This window comes from Pipistrellus hanaki (assembly GCF_964339955.1).
Source record: "Pipistrellus hanaki genome assembly, chromosome: 1".
In the NCBI taxonomy this organism is placed as follows: Eukaryota; Metazoa; Chordata; class Mammalia; order Chiroptera; family Vespertilionidae; genus Pipistrellus; species Pipistrellus hanaki.
Window position 1 is genome coordinate 190,822,282 of NC_140503.1, and position 24,018 is coordinate 190,846,299.

The window sequence follows — 24,018 nt, forward strand, 5'->3', positions numbered from 1 at the left end:
AGTTGCAAGGTTTAGGTTCTTGGGAAACGGCTGAAAGAATTTTCAGAAGCCCCCACGGGCAGATGGGAGGTGGAAGGAGGCTTTATTTGTGAAGTTACATCTCTCAGGTTCCAAAGTCCCCTGCCCCAGAGCCAGTCCTGGCAAAGCCGCAGCTGGGGTTCCAGCAGAGCCAGAGACAAGGCCAGTGTCCAGAGCTTCCCTTCCACATGGTAGCCAATGTGGCTCAGCTCCCACACTAATTAAGGTCCATTAGTCCACTGTGTGGAGCAGCCCAAATGTCCTTTAGCCTATGGACTCAAGGAGCCAGCCCCTGCCACGGGAGTCACGGAACCCAGCATGCGAGAGAGAGAAGAGAGAGAACTTCCATTGTTTGAGGTGTACTAGGTTTCATGTGTTTGCATTAGCCATGCCCATTCTGACCACTAATTGGTTTCGGGGTGTGACTGGCAGACAGGCAGGCACCTTTCCACATCACTCAGACCTCACTGGGCATGGTCCCTTCCCCCGTCAATGAGGGGGGCACAGACTTGAAGAGTGGTAGGTGCAGCTTTTTGGCAAAGTTGTGTAAATGGCATGCCCACATCTAGTCTTCCCGTTCCTCCTTTCCTGTGAAATTATAACCAGGTGATTACAAGTTGGTTATATGATAGTTGTTGTTTTTAAATGTAATACATTCTAAGCATATACTTTTGATTGACATGTTTTCACCACCTTCATGCTAAATGAAGAATTTTTATCAAATAATACATTTGGAGGTTTAGGGATGTTAGTTTTCTGAGTTTCCTCACGTTATCTGAACAGTTTAAAATGTAGACATAACAGTAGGAATAGATTTAGAATCAGCCAACACTTACTTTCTGCTCATTCATTTAAGGCAATGAGGTAACATACTTTACTTTTATAGAAGTATACTAGAGTAAATGAATTTTCTGTTGTCTCTACTTAAAAATCAATTCTGTGCTTTTCAAAAGCGGCATCTGATTTCTTAGAAACAGTTTGCACCATTGTCATTATTGTAATGAGGAGTTAACTAACTTGAAAAGGAAGATAACAGTCCTCAAATTTCTTTTCTACCCCATGGCTTATGACTGAGACATTGAGGTAAGGAGTATAAAACTTCATTAAAATGGCTAAATAGACTTTGTCATAGCTAATCTTACTAGATCATCTTTTATCATTATCTCTCATATTGAGTTGTTTGAACATCTCTATCACAAGTAAGGCATATATTTATAGCTTCTGTAAGGTTCCGGAATAAATAATTTTATATTGCTGAAGTCTTATTTTAAGGGCTAAAGTTCTTTAAAAAATCAGCTTGAAAGAATGTAATGCATGAGAGTAAAGTTTTAATGATCTCAATGGGGAAGAAATACTTTTAAGATATAAGATGTAACTCAAATGCAGGTCCCGTGGGTTTCTAAATTTAGATTGCTGCATAGGACAGATGCTTTGGAATTAAATTTGCATTAGAATTGAATAGTTTAAAATGCAACTGCTTCCGGCAAGTTCAGACCTGGAAAGCTGAGCTATCCACTATCAACTGACTTAGGAAAATAAAAAGAAAATGTCAGCAGAAATAGTATGAGTCTATAAATCATAGTCTAGCTAAAATAATTTACATTGCACTTCCATCAAATCTTTTTTAAATCCGGAGGTAAGACCTAGTCTACTTCAAGTGGAAGTACTTTCTTTGGACTTGATGATAGTCTTTGATATTCACTGTAGATAGAGTAGGAATGCCCTGACTTTTTCTCATGTTATTATTTGGTACCGAGAAAACCAATTGATAAGTTTCTGTTAGCTCTCTTTCATGCAGGAATCTGTGGAAAATGTAAAGGATTATTTTTTCCCCCCACAAGGAACTGAAAATCTAAATGCATGAAGACTATTTAAATATAAATGTAAATACAAACACAAGTGACTCCCGCAGGCCAGGATGCTTGTGTGCATGGAGAGCTTTCAGGCACAGAAAGGTGATTCAGCGCCATGGTCACTGACATCTTTTCTAACACTCAGTGTCTCCCGGTCAAGGAAATACCTCCTGGGTCATTTTTCTTGGATGTTTTGATCTTCCATTATAGGACTATCTCATTCCTTCGCTTTGTAATTGAGGAAATTATGGACAAAATTTCTCTGGACTGCTACCTCACTTTTATCTCGGTAGTAAGGGAATGTTTTCTAAAGGAAATTATTAGGAGTTGGCACCATAATGACAGCGTCATGGCTACTTGGCTTCAGTGTTCTTTCTGTCCACTGTACTTTAAGTCTCAAGCAGGCAGCTGATCATTGTCTGGATTTCCAGGAGAAAGTTTTAGATTGGGAATATATTGATACACTTATACATCATAAGTTTGTGGAGATAGATTGATAAATTTATGCAAATGCAAATTTGGTGTTTTCTTAATAGAATTAATTGAAAAGACTCATGTGTGTGGGACGATCACAGTATTCCATATGAAATGTAGTTGATGTTAAATACTCTACCTTAGCCATTTTGCCTTGTTACTCTTACCTGTTTCATGTTGGCAGGAATTTCTTGAACAACTTAAAAATTCTTAGATTCCTGTGTCAGAATTATGGTAGAGGTTTTCTTCTTTACCTGTGTATTTGCATTCTTATATGAGTGCTGTTGAAAGAAATATGAGGCAAATGATGATGTAATTTTAAGTTGCTCAGTATCCACATTAATGTCACTATATATATATATATATATATATATATATATATATATAGTGACATTAATTTTGCTAGTATATTTAGTATATTTCATTTAAACTTACATATCCAAAATATTATCATTTCAACATGTAATTAATATTGCAAAATTGGGAGTTGGGTTTTTTTTTGTTTGTTTGTTTGTTTACTCTTTTGAACTGTCTTCAAAATCTGTAAGTATATTTTATACTTACAGCACATCCTGATTGAGACTCACCATGTTTTAAGTGCTAATGAAACACCATAGGCAGGCCTATGTATTATAGATATAAATAGATCCAGTCAGTGGATCTGCAACTTGTCCAACACGCCCCTGACATGTGCTATTCCCAGAAATTAACCACAGGCTACTTAATGATAGGAAGCAAGTTATTATTATACTTTATAATATCAAAACTGAAAGAATAAAAATGTTTTATATTCTGTTCCAAATAAATGAAAATGTACCTCACTTACAAAAATAATGTACTTTACAGAGAGAAATGCCATGGAAAGTATCAAAGAGGGATCCCTGAAAATCAAAGAAGAACCATCTAAAATCCTGTCTGGAAATAAATTTCAAGATCGGCACTGTGTTTTACGAGATGGATATCTCATTCTTTACAAGGACCTGAAGGTATTTGCATATGTAATATTTGACTATGCACACATTTCTGTGTGAGTATTAACATTCTTATACCTTTCTCAGCCCTCTCTCTTGGAAGTCAAGGCCTGTAGGAAATAAAATAAATTGCAGAGTAAGCTGAGGATTCCTCTCAGCCTCTGGGCTATGACATTAATGCACTGAGTAGCGCAGTGAAGAACTCCATATTTGGCCTTTATGAAGCACCTCACATTTTTTAGAGCAGGGAATGACTTAAGTCCTAAAGAAAAGTCTAAAATGCATTACATAAACAAGCATATCAGTCAGCATCTCAGTCAATAAAATGACTGGGAAAGTGTGTCATGCCCTAAGGCAAAAGTGGCTTGAGTTTAGCTAATGGAAATTAATAAATGCAAATTAAACTCTGATATACTATTTTACTCTTTATGTTGACTAAAATGACTAAAATTTTAAGAGTCACAACCCCTAATGTGGACGAAGATGTTGATTAAACTACAACTCTCATACATTGCTGATGGGAGGGTACAGTCAGTCACTGTATAGAAATGTTGTGCAGCTGTTAGATAAGTTTATTAGAACATCTACCGCTGGACCTAGCAATTCTGTTCCTGGTTATTATGTCCATAAAAGTGTTTGTTCAGGAATGTTCATAAGCAGCTTTTATTCATAAAAGTTGCAACCTGGAAGAAGTAAGGCCTTAGCCAGTTTGGCTCAGTGGATAGAGAGTTTTGGCCCTGAGACTGAGGGTCCAGGGTTAGATTCCAGTCCAGGGCATATATCTCAGTTGCAGGCTAGATACCTGTCCCTGTTTGGGGCTTCTGCTGGAGGCAGCCAGTCTATGTGTCTGTTTCTCTTTCACATCAGTGTTTGTCTCTGTCTCTTCCCTGCATCCTTCCACTCATTCTAAAAATCAATAAAAAAAATATATATATCCTCAGGTCAGGATTAAAGAAAAAACAGCTGAGAGAGGCACATGATGCCTCAAACTAATAAGGAGCAAGGCCGATTTGCACCTAGGTCTCTGTGACCCTCACACCCTAGCTCTCAGTTATACATTCTGTCTGCTACAGTTTGAAACAAGAGATTTCCTTAGGATATAAGGCTGCTTGTGTTAATAATTAATTCCATGGCTATTATCTGTATAAAATCTATTGCAGGGTATGCAAAGATAAATCATAAAATTTGGGTGATTTGATATTAAGTTTTTAAATTAAAGCATAAGAATTCAAGTTTTGCTTCTGTCAGACAACCTTCCTGATGTTCTGTGTTCAAGGATTAACATTTTTAAAATATCAATCACAAATAAATATGCCAGAATGTGTATGGAGAATGTGTAATTAATCTAAAGCTAATGTTTATAAATTCTCTTTTTATAGTCTATTTTTGTGAATTTAATTTTTATTACTATGGCTATTTGAGATAGTTCAGTATGTGCCTATATAGGTTCATAATGTTTTCTAGAATTCTGAAATCCAAAAACCAAGATGATTTTGCCTCAGCTCAGGCTGCTGTGAGAAAGTACTGTACATGGACCGGGTGGCTTATAGACTGCGGGCATTCGTTTCTCACAGTTCTGGAGGCTGGATGTGAATCGGGGGCCAGTCGGGTCGGGGTCTAGTGAGGCCCTTGTCCAGGTTGTAGATTGCCAAGTTGGATCCCACTTGGTGGAAAGAGTGAGAGCCAGCTCTCCGGCCTCCTTCTATAAGGCGCTGGTACATTCATGTGGCTCTACCTTCATGCCTTAATCACCTCCCGAGGGGCCCCCTTCAAACACTATCACATTGGGGACTAGGTTTCAACATAGGAAGTTGGGGGTAGAGGGTATTACAAACATTGTCTATAACAATATTTATAGCCTTTATTTATCTCACACCATATGAAATATCATGCATTTTCATGTAGAAATATGAATATATTTGAATAAAGGGTGCTGCCCCAAGCAACACTGGTAGTGTGGTGGAGTTATGTGACATATTGCATACGCATTGTATTATTTTTAAAATATGAAAACATGAAAAATTATCAATTCTGATACACATCCGGTTCCAGCTGTTTTAAATAAGGGGTCATTATGTGTGTGTCTAAATATACATACATAAACAGACATATATATCCAACATTATCTATTTAAATTTACAACATTGTAATCAAAACGATCTTCATTTACTAAGAGCTGGTATTACATTCATAAAACACTGGAGAAACTAAGCAATTCTAAACCCAGTCATTAACATTCAAGGCAAATAACAAGGATATTTGTGAAGTCTGTTCAATTACATACTCTTTTATTTTCCTTACAGAGTAGCAAACATGACAAAATGCTTCCTCTCAGCTCAATGAAGTTTTATCTTGGAGTGAGGAAGAAAGTGAAACCTCCATCAAGGTAAGGCTTGAAAGGGGAGGACTGGAAAAGTTATGGGGATATATGTCTGTTCAAGGAATTGGGATCAGAGGCATTAGCCTAACTCCGTGGTTGGCAAAGTGCAGCTCGCGAGCCATATGCGGCTCTTTAGCCCCTTAGTGTGGATCTTCCACAAAATACCACGCCTAGGCAAGTCTATTTTGAAAAAAAATGGCGTTAGAAGAAGTTTAAGTTTAAAAAATTTGGCTCTCCAAAGAAATTTCAATCATTTTGCTGTTGATATTTGGCTCTGTTGACTAATGAGTTTGCCGACCACTGGCCTAACTTTATACACTATGCTGTAGACAAGTTTCTTAAGAAGCCAGATCCAGAGAATGTGTGTGGGTAGCTGAGGAGGGAGGCCAGTCCCCCAAAGGCAGCTCCTGGGTGAGTGCCTGTCTCCTTCGTAGAACAAGAAATCCCAGGAGCCCTGTCTGCTGGGAAACACCTGGGTGTGTCAGCATCCCGTCCCTTGTTCAGCCAAAGCCTGGGGACACAAGGAATGTCCCAGGCAGGTCTGCCCAGAAGAAGACAGACAGCCTAGCTAGCCTGGCTCTCTGATTTGCCCTTTTTGCTTTGCCGAATTTGGTAGTAAATCCACAGCACATAGTAGATGGACCCCTCCTAAACATTCTGTTCCTCTTGAACACTCGAATCAACCCAGCATTCGGTTTACCCTATACTTACGTCTTTTAATTCTCACCTGAGGATATATTCAGTGATTTAGGAAAAGGGACAGAGAGAGAGGAACATTGATGTGAGAGAGAAACATCAATCGGTTGCCTCCTGCACGTGCCCCTACCCGAGATCAAACCCGCAACCTACATATGTGACGGGATTGGCAATTGAACTGCAGCCTTTTGTGGTGTAAGGGACGATGCTCCAACCCACTGAGCCACCTGGCTAGGGCCATACTGTACTTGCTTATCAAAAATTACTTTTGACTTAGCTAATTAATGTTTCTACATATACATCTAATCTCATGAAACTTCATTTTAATGAACTCTCCATGGTTTGTGACTCAAAACATTCTTGCTTTTGCCTCCATGCTTAATTTGTAAGCCCAATGCAAATACCTGCATTGCAATGGGCACATTTTTTTCAATTCTCACACTATCAGCAGGTCAGTATGAATATTATCTTATTTTGGCCATTTTTTTCTAGACATCTGCTTTCACTCAGCCAAGACTCCCTTCTGAGAGGCTTCTCCCACTGCCCCCTGACATCCCGAGGCCCCTTCCCTCCGTCTTTCTCCGCATATTTAAATGGGTAGCCACATCCCTCCACAACCTCTAGATTAGGGGTGTCGAACTCAATCAGAGAAGGGGCCAAAATCTAAAATCCAGCCTAAATCTCGGGCCGAATGGTTTACTGAACAGTCATAAACTGACAATGTCCTAAACTGACAGCGGAGTGCAGTGATGACAGCGCGGTGCGGGCCACGTTGCAAGGCCTGGCGGGCTGGATTTGGCCCGCGGGCCTTGTGTTTGACACATGTGCTCTAGATAAATCACACCCGTGGAATCTTCATGGTGGGTACCCGTTCTGTTATGCACTTCCATTGTTAAATGTCACCTCCTCAGCACCCCATCCTGTTTCCAGGCTGGTTAGGTTTATCATTGTGACTGTGTTTGTGTTTTCTCCTCATGTGGCGCAGCTGGGGACTGACAGCGTTTTCTGAAAAACATCAGTGGTAAGTTCCCGCCGGCCGTTGGGGGATCTGGTGTATGGATAGTAATCTCCGTAAATTGATAATGCTGTGACTTGGCAGCTAGATCGATAGACAGGAAGCGGAGGTAAAATCTTTACTAAACACTTAGAGTCTAGGAAGAGGAAAATGTATTTGCTTTCAGAATTTAGGTCCATTCCAATCCCATGTATCCTAATTGCCCATATCTCTTAAGAGCAACTGTATCTGATTTCTTCCTAGTTACTATGAGTGTGGGATCCTAGCTCTTAGGGGACACGCAGGCAACATTCAATTTTAAATAAGGGATAAGAACTAGCTAAAACTCAGCTACAAAAGGAAATTCTTGGTTTCAAAACTGTTCTCTACTGGATTCCACTGATATCATCGGATCGAGCCACTTTCCCGAAAGACTGTACTAGAAGTCTCCTTCTCTCTTACCTTCCTGTGTCTGAGGAATCCAAGCTGTACCGACATGCCTCTTCCTGTCTCTCTAACTCACCATACCCCGCACCCTCGGGCGCTGCTTCATTCATCTGCCAGGATTAGTGCAGGAGTTCTAAGTGCTCTTCCTGCCTCGGACCTTGCCTCTGTCTTCTAGGACGTTCTCCATCCAGCCCCAAAGAGACTTTCTAAAATGTATCATGTTTCTTCCCTGCATTAAAACTCTTTGGTGATTCCCGTCACCTTACAGGATAAAGCACGGAAGTGTAGGCCTGGCATGCAACGCCCTTAAATATGGGCTCCATCAGCTTCATCGCCCGTGACTTCCCCTTTTTACTTAATGATAAAGTTAGGCCTTGAATTCACTGCACATGCCTTGCTGTATCCTACCTCCATGTTGAATAGATGTGGTCCCCTTACCGAGCCTTCATCCGTTCCACCTGCTGCTCCCTTGCCTCATCACTGTCCTCTCCCTGCCCAGCTGGCAGACTCCGCTGTCCTTCACTCAGCCATAGCTCAGATGCCCCTAAGTCCTGTAACCCTCACCTTTCATCTCTATGTCTTCTTTGTATCTATAGTATTTTGTACACATTGGTGTGTAATTCAAAGGATCTGTAATCAAAACCTTGAGAAAGGTTCTCTTGGATATGGTAAATGGAAAAGGACAGTGTCTCTATGATAATCTTTCAATGAAGCAAGAATATTTCAGAAGTTTTAACATTTTTAGAAAGTATTTTTATTATACAGGAATATAAAAAAAATATGGTTGTATCGAATGCCCATTTTCTCATTTTGCTGTCAGTCATAAGATTTTCCTTTTATAGGAAAACAACCTCCATCCCCAAGCGTGCTGTTTCTCTTTTCACTTCTCTCGCTGTTTTAATTTATTTGTTTACATTCCCGGCTCCCCTGATGGACTGTGTGAGTCTTGTGGGCAAGCGCTCTGTATATATAAGTTTTCAATAAGAGGTATTATTGGACAGGCAGCAGTTCTTTTCACTTAGCTTCTTTTCATGAGTCTTGTGGGTATTAATGTTTATCATCATAATGATGGAGACTGTCTAAGCCTTTTTAAAAATCTGCTATTAAGAAAACATGCAGACATTTTTCTTCTTAAGCTGGAAGTTTCTAGGGAAAAAAAACATTTTACCATCTTGCACCTGAAAAAGCAAATGAGATTGACCTCTCTGCCTTTCCAAAAATATTGCTGATTGTCGTTCAGCAATTATCAAAACCTTAGCTATATTTTGTTTAAAATGCCATTGGTACACTATTATTCTGACATCATATACTAAGCAACCTGTACTGAGATCCTCCCATTTTGATTGCGCTAAGCCATCCATCAGGGAAACCATAGGGATTTCTGATCCCTTAGTTACCAAATACACTGGAAAGTGGACGTTTGGATTTATATGGACATACATCTTGCTTTGCAGGCACCTGTGTTGTGACAGTTTACAAACCCAGATGGAGTGGATGGCCAGTGTCTTCCTTGCCCAGGTAAGGTATCTGTTTCCAGTGGTCCAGGGACGTGTATTGATGGTGTCTGGGAAATGGTGGTGATTTCCAGTAACGTTTGAATTTATGCATATACTTTTAATTACTCATTTATATATTTTTAATATGTAAGCATCAGGATTTATCCCTTTCTCTTTGAAAGAGAGTTTGCTCTCGTCATGGAGGCTTTTGGCCAGCCCAGCAGGTCCGCAGCCTAGGAGAGGTGTGTTGCTTCAAGACAAGACAACAGGATAAGAAATAGAGTTTTGTCTGAGCTGCCACCCTACCAGAATCCCACGTGATCCTACTCTCCCCTCCCCTGCCTATCCACCAATAAGGACGGGAACCTACATTTCTTTAATGCATGTTATTTGCTTGAAACTTCAAAAAGAGTTAATATGTGTGTTCCTTGCAGCAAACTATGCATGACGATTCTTAATGACGAGGAAATAGAGATGAACAAAGGTTCCATCCTTTGCGTAGGACCATATATTTAGTTACTGGTTTAAACCCAGAGGCAAACACATGTACCCCATTCCCCATTCAGTCTCCTTCTGGGAGGAGGGCTCACTTTTGGGGGGAAGGTTTCAGCAGTCCCATTAGTAGAGTTGGTTTCCTCCCAGCCTTGTCTGGCTGAATTCCAGCATTGCTTCGCACAAGAGCATTGAAATTCACGGTCACGATTCAGTTGCCACTCTTCATTACCGAGGATGTACTTCCCCATTCCTCTTACAAGAGAAGTTAATTCACCCCCAAAATCTGGTCATTTTCTCTGTTCCTTTAATTTAGTATCCTCTCCAGTGGTTAATAAACACTGTTCTCAGCCTGACGCTATAACTACCTGGGACTACATTTGCAGAAAAAGACTAGTTGCTAACTTTTTTTAAGAGACTTTTCTTCTTTTGGGGGACTTCTTGATAATTCAGATGTTCAGGTCCTACTTTAAAAAGCTGCATTTGAAGTATTTTACTAAAATTGGAACTATAGAATCGAAAACTATTACACTATCTCTTTGTGGTGCAACTAAGTTGATTTTTTGTTTTTGTTTTTATAATTGAAGTCAGTCCATTCTGCAGTTTGAAAATCAAAGTATAAACAGCCAGGAAGCAGATGCCGCTCTCTGGGTGAAGTTATTTTTCCCTGCCTCGCTTATCCTGTGTGGTCTCAGCCCAATTCCCTTTGTTTGTCCAGCCCACATTTCAGGATTAATGTCAATACAAAGCTCCTTTGGGATTTAAGGATTTAATGGGTCACCTCCATTGAGAAACAGACAAGAACGTAGCAGATGTTAAAAATACACATACACACACACACACACACACACAATAGTAAGTGTCCCTCCCTTATAATTAGTCCTTCTAGTGAGCAGAATACCTTTCTGATATCCATCTCTATCCTCACCCCGCCTCAGATATCAGTTTACAGGTCACATTCTCAGAGAAACTTCCTCATTCTCCATTTAGACCTTCCTAGGGGCACTTCACTCCTGTACTTCAGTACAAACATTTGTGCATTTTGATTTTCCATTTCTGCCTTTCCTACTAAAATGTAAATTTCATGAGAGGAAGGACTCTGTCAATCTTTTTTTTTTCCTAATTTTATTTTTCAGTTACAGCTTACATTTATTATTTTGTTTTAGTCTCAGGTGTACAGCAAAGTGGTTAAACATTCATATATTTTAAAGCAATTCCCCCCAATATTTCAGGTAACCCCCCCTGACACCATACATAGTTATTATAATGTTATTGACTATATTCCCTATGCTGTAGTTTATATCCCTGTGACTATTGTATAACTTTTACGCTGGGTCCCCCAACTCACCTCCCCTTAGCAACCACCAGTTCGCTCTGTCTTTTGAGCCAGTTGACTTTGTTTACTTTATTCTTTAGATTCTACATATAGTGAAATGATATGGTATATGTGTTTCTCTGATCATCATGTTTACTTTAAATATTTTACAATTTCATTTGTCAGTTATATCTCAGTAAAGCAGTGGGGAAAGAAACTAGAGAGTGGGAGACAAATGAAGATTTTGGGATGTGATCACCCTTCCTGTATAATAAAAGGCTACTATGTAAATTGCCCTCTTGGCAGTTTGACTGACTGGGAGTTCAACAGCTTGCTATGATGTGCACTGACCAAGGGGCGGCGCGGAATGAAGGAAGGCAGGAAAGGAAGGCCTCCATCGTTCCTGATCACCGGCCTAGGGACCCTACCTGTGCACGAATTTTGTGTACCAGGCCTCTAGTTGGTTATAATAATGGAAGTATGATCTCAGCTATATGATCTATGCAGGAGAAATTTTGAAGTCACTTGTACATAATTATAAGTATCAGAACATATTACTTAGATCTAGTGATTTCTGCTGTTGGGAAAAATACTCCTTGGGTCCATTCAGTGACACCCAATTAGGCAGTATCTAGAGCATTGTTTATCATGTCAGGAAAAGAAAACGTGTTTGAAAACTGCATTTCTCTTAGGTTCCTCAGAATGTCATTTAACGCATGCACTATACTATTCCATCAGTGAGTAAAAGCGGAAGCACAATTCATAGGGTTGCCACTTTCTTCCCAACCAGTTTTCTCCCAGCTTTACATGTTGGGAACATCCCATGTATATAACATCAAAATTATTTTATCCAGTGTGGGACCATGACATAAAAATATTAGGAAGCTTGTCACTTTCCCTCTGATTAAAATATTACATACATCTACTGCGTTTGATTTGTTAAACCAGGGTAAATACTTCCTTAACACATTGGGAATGGATCATGAGAATTCTTGCTTCATATTACACAGTATCTTACAAAGTACTATACTTTAAAAAGATATTAGCTTATAAGAACATGTAATAAATAACTTCAAAATGTGATATTTCATTGTAAAGCGTGCCTTTAACATTTATGTAAAATGTTTTTTTGTACTCCTTCAATAGAAACATATTTGGCCACTGGGTAAAGCTAGCAATAAAACCACTTGTCCTCATTGTGTTAAAATTCAAGGGCAGACCTTCTGCATATCCACTAAGTCTAGTAATAAGTAGGACCTACACTATAGGATTACTGAGGATGAAAGGCGATATTACATGTATATAGATAAGCCCTAAGTCTAGCAGTATGCCCCTCAATATAAATCAGCTATTCTACAATGGGTATGCAGTCAGCCTTTGTTGAGATGAATTCTGTGCTATAATACCCTACATTAAAATACTAATTGCAACATAAGCACAAGACTCTCTTGAGTCTTAAGAGTAGTGGAAAATAAGACTAGGCATTCAGCTATATAGCTTACCTAATGTTTTTCATTTCACCATAACATCTGTAAGCTGCTCCTTTTATAGTTGGTGTTCTGTATTTCTTTCATAGATGGTTGTCTGAAAATCAATTTGCTTTTCCCAACATCTGACAAGTGAATGTACCCTGAGGAGTGGAAAAATCTTTAAAGATTTTTCTTTTATCCTCATATCTCAAGGATTTATCAGTCAAGAGCTTATATTTTTACCTGTGGATATTTTTCCCAGTTGCAAAATTAAATTTTCTCCAGTCATATCTACAACAGCTCAGTGGCAAGAATTTGTAGTCAATAATCTGAGAACAAATGTGCCACACTCTCTGTTGAACAATGATTTTCAGTATAAATGTATGTGTACAAGGTAACGTTTCTCTGGAAACCAATTAGATGAAAGAGTAACTTTCTTAAAAGGTCATCAATTAAGGCTAATTTTTCTGATGATGTCCCTAAGGTTAACTTGGGCTACACAGGATCAATTTATTATGTTTACACTGAAGTCCTCTTTGGTGGAGAGAACAAACATGAACGCATAGTTATTGTACTTTGATTACAGGGCTGAGAAGTGTAGACAAGTATATTCCTTTTCTCCCATGAGGAGATGTGCCAGCTTTTAAAATATTTCACCCCTTTTGGTTTGGTAAGTAATACAGAAGGCATGTATTTAAGACTTAGAAATTGAACTGAGATCTCAGAGCTCAGTTCATGTAAGAGTTTTATGTCCTCCAGCGATGCTGCCTTCAGGGCTCGTACCCTAATGCCAGATGGCATTCTCATAGAAAGCAGGTCACCGGGTGTGTGTGTGTGTGTGTGTGTGTGAAAAGCGGGCCAGTGGTTCTGTAACAGGGTGTACACACATCATCACCTCACACACCAACGGCAAGAAATTGTGTTTCCACAGCATGAAAATGACATACGGCCACCCGCTGGGAAGCAACGAAAACGCTCCATTACCAAAAACCCCAAAATCGGAGGTCTGCCTCTCATTCCCATCCAGCATGAGAAAAACGCCACCCAAGCCTGGAGAAATATCGAGGTGGGTTAGGACTTTATTTCATTTATGTTCACTCTAGCATTTGTTTTCTTCGGTCTTACTGTGATTGAGTGCACTCATTAATTCCTTGGCTTCAAAAATATCTAGAATAATTCCTTTGTAAAGCATAAGAAAAATCACATCTGTCAAGAAAACATGAGAAATTTTATGGCACGTTTTTGGAGTTTTGTGGGGTTTTTTTTTAACTTCTTTGAAATGATTAGTTTAATGATGCCATTGACTGTTAAATATGCACAATACCTTATCTCTAAAGTAGCCGAGGCATTTTAAATATGTGGTAAAATCAGTCTCAAATTAGTCTTAGAGGTTTACTTCTAACAATCTGAGAATGAGCCCATGGCAGCAGACATCTGCTGAAGCCCTGGTCACCTGACTTTCTGGTGACATATTCAAGTTCCAGTGGTTTGGGAACCCATGGGGTGTCCCAGTTAACTTAAGGAACTGCAGGATGACCTCTGAGCATCAAGAGAGAAGATTGGGCACTTTTTCCTGAAAGCCGCCATTTGTTTCCCTTCTCACCTTGAGGGGCAGGGAGAGCAGAAGTGGAATCAACCTGGCCTTGAAGTGCAGGCTCTTCAGGAAAGGGTGGAGGCTGTTTATGCTCAAAACTCCCTGCTCTGGGGCTAATGCACATTTCAGCACATTGAGTCTCTGGAAAGAGACACATGTAAAAGATGGCCTTTCTTCTCGAAGCTAGGTTTGGAATTCAGCTGTTTGAATGCCTTGCTTTCCAAACAGAAATCTTTGGAAAGACTAAAGCCATTTTAATTTAGTGATCAGATTTTTAAAACTATTTGTCCATGCCTATCTTTCTGTGAACACTAATTAACATTTTAATACTCTTCTCTAAAAGATAAAAGCTTTGGAAATATTGGTTTATTACCTTTGTTGTCTACTTGGTCCTTCTTCACTAATGTAATCAAAGAGAAGAATAAACCTCCAAGAAACCATGAGCTTGTTTCTCCTGCCATTCTGGGTGATAAACTGCCCTACAAAACTATGGATTCTTTAGCTAATCTAGAAGCTTAAAATCCCAAAGATCAGGTTTCCCAGAAACCCTGGTTGGGAGACACAGTTTGAACAAGTGAAGTCAACATAGAGAGTGGATATGCCCTATAGTGACCCACCTTTTCCTGACATTGTCTTAGGATCAATATGGCCCAAAGCAAAAGCTATAGTATTGGTATTAAAATACATTAATCAGTACCTGTTAAGAATTTGAATGATAATCCTATCTAATAAAAGGGTAATATGCAAATTAACCATCACTCTGGTGCCCATAGTGGCGGAGGTGCTGGACACTGGTGGTGTCACCCCAGCAAGAGCCCCAGCATCCCTTGCATAACAAGGGAGGGCAGGCGGGCCTCTGGCCAGATGCCAGCTGGGATATGGGATGCTGGCATCATTGCAGGCTAGGCTGAGGGACCCCCCCAAAAAAATGCACTAATTTTGTGCAATATATAATTGTTACCTAATACAAAATTCTAAATTTCAGAGACAATGTTTTTACCATACTTAAGACCAGGGAACTGAACTAAAACACTGAAGATACTGTTAAAAGCTTTTAAAACAACTCCATGAAATATTAATAAAAAATTAATGAGTTAGTTAAACCCAAGATTTTTTTGTAAATTTAAGTGTGGTGATTTAGTGATCCAATGTATAGGCAAAAAGTGTTTAAAATATTCCAAAGTTGGTGGGGTGGGGGGTTTGAAAGTTTAAAGGCATTAAAACAAAATTAGTGAAAACTGAAAATTTTTTCTATGAGCTATAAATCTCCTGGGGCAGGGGTGAGAAACATGGGAAGTTAACTCTGACATTGCTTTTAGTAATATATATATATTTTTTTTGAAATATCTCCTTGGGCAAGGGAAATGAAAGAAAAAAATAAACAAAAGGGACTACATCAAACTAAAAAGGTTTTTCACAGCGAAGGAAACAAACAAAATGAATAAAACAACAGAATATGAATAAAACAACTGAATAGAAGATATTTGCCAATGATACATCCAATAAGGGGTTGTTGTCCAAACTCATACAATGTAACACCAAAAAACAGTCCAATTAAAAAATGGGCATAGGGCTCACTGCTGTTGCTCAGTGGCTGAGCATCTTCCCATGAACCAAGAGGTCACGGTTTGATTCCTGGTCTGGGCACATGCCCGGGTTGTGGGGGCTCAAACTCCAGTAGGGGGTTTGCAGAGGCCGCCAATCAGTGGTGTTTCTCATCTGTGGTTATATCTATTTTTTTTTTTAAATCAATAAAATACAAAAAAGAAATACTTAAAAAAATAAATAAATAAAAAGTGGTAATAGAACCTATATAGACATTCTGCAAAGAAAGCATACAGGACCTGGCTAATAGGCATATGACAATATGCTAAACATCACTAATCATCAAGGAAATGCAAATTAAAATCATGAGATACCATCTCACACCTGCCAGAATGGCTATCATTAATAAGTCAACAAGTGTTGGCAAGGTTGTAGAGAAAAGAGAACCCTTGTGTACTGTTGGTGGGATTGTAAATTGGTGCAGCCACTGTGGAAAACAGTCCAGAGGTTTCTAAAAATAAAAATAAAAATAAAATCTATGAGCCAATGATTCCACTTCTGGACATTTATCTGAAGAAATCCAAAACACTAATTTGAAAGATATACACTGATGGACAGATTACTGTGATCTCTGAACACATAATAATCTGGCCACTCAGTGTATATCTTAAATAATAAAAGGCTGATATTCAAATCGTCCCCTCCTTCAGGAGTTTGATCAGCATGCAGGCTGGCCAACCGCCCATGTCCCCTCCCCTTGGCCAGGCTAGCCAGACCCCACCTATGCACGAATTCATGCACCAGGCCTCTAAAATATATACACACACATGCAAACACTGAGTGGCCAGATTATTACGCATTTAGAGATCATAATACTCAGTGTATACATCCCTGTATTTGTTGCAGCGTTATTTATAATAGCCAAAACATTGAAGCAACTTGTGTGTGCATCAACAGACAAAAGGATAAAGAAGATACAGTACATATATATATAATGGAACACTTATCTCATTAGTATTGAACACTATTACTCAGCCATAAAAAATGAGATCTTATTTGCTACAACAAGATCTTAGGATTAAAAGGTATGCTAAGGGAAATAAGTCAGATAGAGAAAGACAAGACCATATGATGTGGACTTACACGTGGACTCTGAAAGATACCTCACAAAATAAATGAACAGAGAAAACAGAAACAAACTCATAGATACAGAGAACAAATTGGTGGTTGTCAGACAGGAAGGGTGCTGGAAAGATGGGTGGAAAAAACAAGATTGGAAGTACGAAGTTGCCAGTTGATAAAAGCAGTCACGGGGATATAAAGCACAGCACAGGAAATAGACTCAACACTATCACAGTAACTGTGTACGGTGCCAGGTGGGACCAGACTTACCTGGGTGATCACTTCATAAGGTATGTAAATGTCTAATCACCATGTTGTACACCAGTAATTGAGGGGGAAAAATTAAAAGAAAGTATACCTCTGTACCATGGCAGGTATTGTGACAATGGATTTCCTGTGCCTGTAGGTCCTTATAGTTTACTGAACGAATGTGTACTTTAGTCATTTTTAAAAATATTTCTGTGGAATTCTAATGTTATGTGGGAGGAAAGACTGTACTAAATATTTTGGGAGAAGATTAAAAAAAAAACACAAAACACAGAAAGAGGATTTCTCTGTGATAACACTCCTCAGAGTCTTTAATACACTGTTATCTCGAAGAGGGGCTGTGGTACAGAGAACATTTCCCCAACTCAGGGGCCACAGAGACTTCCTTTTCTCTGGGTGCTGTGAGTGTAACCACAGAACGACAGATGCACGGACATGTGCCACATCCAAGCAGAGGGGAATCGGGAGAGGGAAGTTTGAAAAAAAAAACAACACTCGGATTAAGTAAGTACCCTGAAAATAAAAAAATAAATAACTACCCTGAAAGGCGTCTTTGAAGTTCTGCGTTAAACGCACATTCAAATGAATTTCCATGGTCTCCATTTTAGTCCACAACTGCAGCTCTCAGATCAGCTACAATTTACATTTAGGGAAGCCACTTGTGTCAAAATTAGACCTTAAATCCTGGAAATAAGCTGTGATATGTATGAAGTCTCAGCTTTCCTGTGGAATGCATTTTTCAAGTGTGAATTGCCACGTCTGGCTTTCCCATGCGGTGTTTCATTTTCCCCTAGAGCGCCCGGGGGGAGCTGGAGAAGCTGAGGCTCCACGAGAAGCAGGACCAGGAGCCCGGGGACAGCACCCTGAAGGACAGAGCCTCCATGGTGGCCCACTGCCTGGAGCACAGGGACGATAAGCTGCGCCACCGGACCCGGAAGCACCGCAGCCTCTACTGCCTGGAGGACACGGAGGCCGAGGCAGAGGCCTTTGTTGGGCCTCAGAAAGGCCCTAAAGGATCCAAGACCCTGGGGAAGGCCGAGGACAGGAACGGCAGAGCCACCCTGGACGCCGATAATAAGTTGCCGTCCCAGGTCATCAAAGAACTTAGCGTGGTTCTACAGCGGTCCAGAACCCTTCCGAAAGAGTTACAGGGTGACCAGATCTTGCAGAAAGAAATAAAATGACTTGTAAGGTTTTTTTAAAAATATATATATATATCGTGTACATTGATCGTGTACAAATCAGAAAGTGAACTATCAGGTTAATTCATGGTTTGTGCCATGTGTCTGGCTGTATGTACGCATTTGAAGAGCCTTTGGAAATATATATGTGTATATATGTGATACGTGTAAGATTAACTTTATTTTGGTCTGGACAAAGCTTGTACAGTGCAACTGTATTAACCGTGTGTGTAAAAAATCCTTGGGTTACTTTGAGTGGCCAACCTTTTAAAGTTAGGTGTCTTTGAAGTGGTGTAATTTATGAGCACAAAGATCCACCTGTACTGTATTGTATAAAGTGCTGTTCAAACGAAGCCTATGAAACTATGTGTAACACATTTTGCACTTTGAGGAATCTTGTCCATTAAGTTAACACATGTTTTTGGGTTTACGTAGGGTCTGCCTTAGGGGAAAGAAAGGGAAGGGAGTTGAAAACGGGGAGAGTTCATTTTAGTGGCTGCCTATCAGACAACACTGGGGCTTTAAAAAGAGGCGAGAGGTTAACAAAGCATTCTAAAAGCCGAGGAGGTTCAGATGTATTCTAGTTCCCCTTTGAGAAAGGGCTTGTTAAGATGATGTCTGGAGACTTAAGTATTTCCCAAGAGTCTGGCTCGGCCAACGAACATGTCTGATGGCACTGGCCACTCTTCGTCAGGGTGTGATGGGCCAGCCACAGTCTGCACTCCCTACATGCAGGTCTCTGAGTGGCTGCTGAGAGGAAACACACTGCTCTGGAGGCGTGAGCACAGGGCCCAGTGCATGCCGTTGGCACTGTTGCTGTGCACGGGAACGTGGTTCTCAAGAGCTCCTCGCCATGGTTTTGGTACGAACACAGTTCATCATCACAGCGTTTTGTTGTTGTGGCTTTTTTGTTATTGTTTTACTGTGTTTGCCCCCTTCTTGTTATTTTTAAGTGAAGTTGTAACATGGTTCTCTCACTGTCAGAATTCACTGGAAGCATATAGTATGTGGCCGTTCTGCGGTGGGTGGTAGGTGAGCCAAGCCCTATCTTTACATCCACTTTGGATCAGCTACTGAGCTGGTGATGCCGCTAGGGCCCGCAGCACTAATCATCATTCATAGGAGGGGAAGCACTTTTTAGCAGTGTCTTTAGAATTTTATCAGATCGGGCAGGTTTCCATGAGGACTTATTTTACAGAGTGATGCTTTATCCCTAGCATTTCTTTTTACCCCCCTCTATTTTTCGGGTATCTTTATCAGAATTTGTATACAAAGGACCATACTTGGGTCAGTCTGATCACAATACAGGAATATGCTGCCAAATGCTATGAGTTTCCTCATTGTGAAACGCTGATCACTTATATTGGGTGTGGATACAGTTGTTTGTTCTGGATATATGATATTTATTCTTTTAACCCAAATAGATTGGAATTTTTTCAAAGAAGAGAAAACTGCTGGTCAGTTTATACAATAGATGGGCACTGCTGTGGAGCCTTTTGGTATTTTAGAAAAAAAAATCCAAACTAAACATTTATTCCTAGTAAGTGATATTTATGTTGTAAAGAGGCATATGAAAATTAATGTTGGACAACATTGGACAATGGGAACAGTATCGGGAGTGTACTTGTCTTATCTGAATATTTTTGAAACTTGAGCTTCAAATCTAATAGCTTCTGTTTCATGTACAATGCTCTCCATTTTTCCAAGTGTAAGATAAGGGCTAATGATATCTCATATATTTTGAGTAAAAATTAAAATTGTTTTACAAGTCCACCTGAGTGTGACTGTCTCTATTTTCAGAGTTGAAGGTTGTCATAAATTAAATCAAATAGGTTATCTTTCCTTTTTTAAAAAATTTGAGTTTAATATATATTTAAAACTAGCTCATTTTTTCATGTACATGAATACAAATATTGTTCTATTTTTTAATGATGAATATATGCAGACCTAACACAAACAGTGATGGTACTCTAACTATCATTTCTGTAGCCCTAAAAGTAATTACTAGACATTGGATGGTCATATGATCCAGCCATTCCACTTTTGGTTATTCACCTGAAGAATATGTGAATACTATGCAAAAAGATACATGGACCCATGTGTTAATTGCAGCATTGTTTATAATAGCAGGATATGGAAACTACCTAGGTGTCCATTGATGGTGTACACACACACACACACACACACACACACACACTATACATACAATGGAATGCTATTCAGACATAAAAAAAATCTTGCTATTTACAACAACATGAATAGACATTGAGGACAGGTTACGTGAAATAAATCAGAGAAAGAGAAATTCCATATGATATCACTTATATGGGGTATCTACAAACAAACAAACCAAGTTCATAGATACAAAGAATACATTGCTGTTCCCAGAGGCAAGGGTTTGGAGTGGGCAAAATGGTGAACAGGTCAAAAGGTAAAAACTTCTGGTTGTAAAATAAATAAAGTAAGTGGATGTAATATACAGTAAAGCTTGATGACTATCAATAATATTGTATTGCATATTTGAAAATTGCTAAGAGTAGAAAAAATTTTTGTAAATGTATAGAGACAGATTTTAACTAGACTATGTGGCATTTTGCAACATATACAAATATTGAATTATTATGTTGTATACCTGAAGCTAATGTTATATACCACTTATCTCTCAGTGAAAACAAAGCATACATCATACATAAATAAATGTAACCTTCCCCAATTCAGCTCAGTCCCTGATTGGATCAATGTCATCAGCCTTTTCTCTGCCAAAAGTTAAAAAAAAAAAAAAAAAAAAAAAAAAGTTCGTTCTCTCTAGAGAAAGATGATATTACCTAAAATTTCAGCAAGTTTTTTTCACTATCTGGCTTTTTTTTTTTTTTTTTTTTAATCATTTAAAGAGACAGCAACCTGTGAAGCACAACAATAAAAAACAAAAAAAAAAAAATGAAGAGAAGATATAAAATGAAAGAGATCTACAAGTGAACACACTATAAGAATTACCAAAGACTCAATGACAGCTATGATTAATATGATCAAGAAAAATAGAGGAAAAAGAAAATACAGGAAAAGTTAGATAATTCTACCAGATCTGAAAAAAATGAAATGGAAATTCTAGAGTTGAAAAATAAAATAATCTAAGTTAAAAGTAAATGAGTTTAATAAAATAATATGCATGTGCCAATTAATTAATTGGAAGAAAGGATAAAACATATTGATTGTATATCCCCCCCCCCAAACACAGGAAAAGAAATGGAAGATATGACAGAAAGAGATTGTGGGACACTGAAAATGTCTAACATGTGATTTGATATCCAGGAGAGGAGAGAGTAAATAGGGAGGAGGCGACATTAGAAGAGAGGATGATGAATTTTTCAAAACTGATAAGGGATGTCAACCAACAGATACAATAAGCTATCTAAACTCTGAGCAAGAGAAATACAAAAAGAAGTGTGCATAGTAACACCAAAGGAAAACAATGGAAAGGTGAAGATGAACTTTTAAAATTGGATAATAAAGGAATACAAAATTTAAAGTAATAACAATATAATGATAGTGGCCTCTCATCATGGAAAAAAAAGAAAGGTGGCAGATATAAGGCCAAATATATCAAATGCAAAATAACACTTAAGTTAAAAGCGAACAATAACAAAACCTTATGTGTTTGCTGTTTCTAAGGACTCATTTATATATATCACATGTGTCAAACACAAGGCCCTCGGGCCAAATCCAGCCCGCCAGGCCTTGCAATGTGGCCCGCATCGCACTGTCATCACTGCACTCCGCTGTCAGTTTATGACATTGTCAGTTTATGACTGTTCTGTAAACCATTTGGCCCGCGATTTAGGCTGGATTTTAGATTTTGGCCCCTTCTCTGATTGAGTTCGACACCCCTAATATATATAAAAAGCTAGTGACTGGAACACTGATGACTGGAACAACTGGTCACTATGACACCCACTGTGGCCAGTGTACTGGCTGATCATGGGTGGGGCTAGTGGACCAACCTCCCTGGGCCCCTCCCCCCAGCTAGCCCTGCCCCTGGCTCCCTCCCCCACCCCAATAGGGGGTGGGGACAGCTGGCCAACCACCCTTGGCCCCTCCCCCAAGCAAGCTCTGTCCCCGATTGGTTAACCCACACCAATCGGGGATGGGGCTGACTGGCCCTGCCCCCAAATGGCTCCCTTACCCCAACTGATCCACCCTGATTGGGGCCAGGACAGCCAGACTCCACCTGTGCATGAATTCGTGCACTGGGTCTCTAGTTAAAGGTAAAGATATATGTTGAAAACAAAAAGTTGAAGAAAGCCGAAACTGGTTTGGCTCAGTGGATAGAGCATTGACCTGCAGACTGAAAGGTCCCAGGTTCGATTCATGTCAAGGGCATGTACCTTGGTTGCGGGCACATCCCCAATAGTGGGTGTGCAAGAGGCAGCTGATCGATGTTTCTCTCTCGTCAATGTCTCTAACTTTCTAACCCTCTCTCTTCCTCTCTATAAAAAAATCAATAAAATATACTTTAAAAAAAGGTGAAGAAAAGATATACTATGCAGACAATTATCTCAAGAAATCTGATATCCCAATACTAATATAAAGCAAAGTTGACTTGAAAGTAGGAAACATTATATCATACAGAGGCATTTCTTATAAAGGAAGATATTATTAAATAAGATATATTATTATATCTCCCATGAAAATTGGAATTCAAATGTCAAAGATCGGGATCCAACTCACCTGGTAAGAAGATGCCATCTGAACAGGTAAGAGCTCAATACACCATATTTCCTGGAACTGTTACATTGATGACTACATTCAGTCAGTCTGTAAGTCCTTTTCCGGCTAAAATTTTTCCTTTTGGTGCTTGCTCTCACAAATAGAACCTAGTTGGTCCAACTCATGAACAAAGAAAAGAGATTATTACAATCATAAAGAAAGAGCCATTGAACTGTTAACTTGTCCATTGACAGAAAATGCCTTAAACACCCTTTTTATTGGTTGTGCAAACTCTAGGTTGGGACCCACCTGAACAAAGATAATAATTAAGCTGGTTAACTCTTTCGAGGAAAAGTTTTGCCACCTAACAACTATTGAGACCATTTGCACGTAGAAATAAGCAATCACATTGGTGGTTGATGCTCTCTTCTTCCTGGACACTGAAGTGCTGTCATTGCCTTTAGAGAGTGCATACAGGTGATGTCCCACTCCAGAAAGGTAAACATTTCCATTTCTAAGACAGAGAAGACTGGATGCAACATAGAGCTATCAGCCATCACCAAAATCAGGAACTTTGCATCTTATTTCTGTTGAATTCCTTTTATTTACAAGTCCCAGCAACGTAAGGCAACACTTGCTTGAACAGTGCATCTGGACTTGATTCTTAATGTGGGATCCATTTACAGGTTTCCCATAGCTCCCATTGGGATGTACCCAGGGCTGTTTGTTTTTGGAAGTGCTGACTACAACATAGATCGAATTCTGCAAGTGAGCCTGGATCAAGTAAATTTGAATTAATCCTAATATATTTCATCATGTTCTGCCCAACTGCTCAATTACCTAATAGAAACAGGAATCCTTAATCCTTCTGCGAGATGTATTTCTTCCTTGGCAAATGAACTTATTAATCTTTGCTTCCAATGAATTGGTCTTACTTGTGTTTTCATATATATTCTAGAGGCCTAGAGAATGATATTTGTGCACTCAGGGGATCTCTCAG

The 24,018-nt window shown here is 39.3% G+C and overlaps 1 protein-coding gene across 7 annotated transcripts in view; it reads left to right on the forward strand.

The window, feature by feature from the left end:
* Positions 1-20,085, forward strand: part of ARAP2 (ArfGAP with RhoGAP domain, ankyrin repeat and PH domain 2) — a 157,501-nt gene extending 137,416 nt beyond the window's left edge. For all 7 annotated transcript variants that reach the window (XM_084900314.1, XM_084900310.1, XM_084900315.1 and 4 more), the window contains 6 exons: positions 3,192-3,331; positions 5,620-5,702; positions 7,378-7,413; positions 9,288-9,351; positions 13,537-13,671; positions 17,928-20,085. In XM_084900314.1, coding sequence (XP_084756440.1) covers positions 3,192-3,331; positions 5,620-5,702; positions 7,378-7,413; positions 9,288-9,351; positions 13,537-13,671; positions 17,928-18,317 — 848 coding nt within the window. In that variant the 3' untranslated portion in view covers positions 18,318-20,085. The remainder of the gene's footprint in view (positions 1-3,191; positions 3,332-5,619; positions 5,703-7,377; positions 7,414-9,287; positions 9,352-13,536; positions 13,672-17,927) is intronic.
* The last annotated feature ends 3,933 nt before the right edge of the window (positions 20,086-24,018 follow it).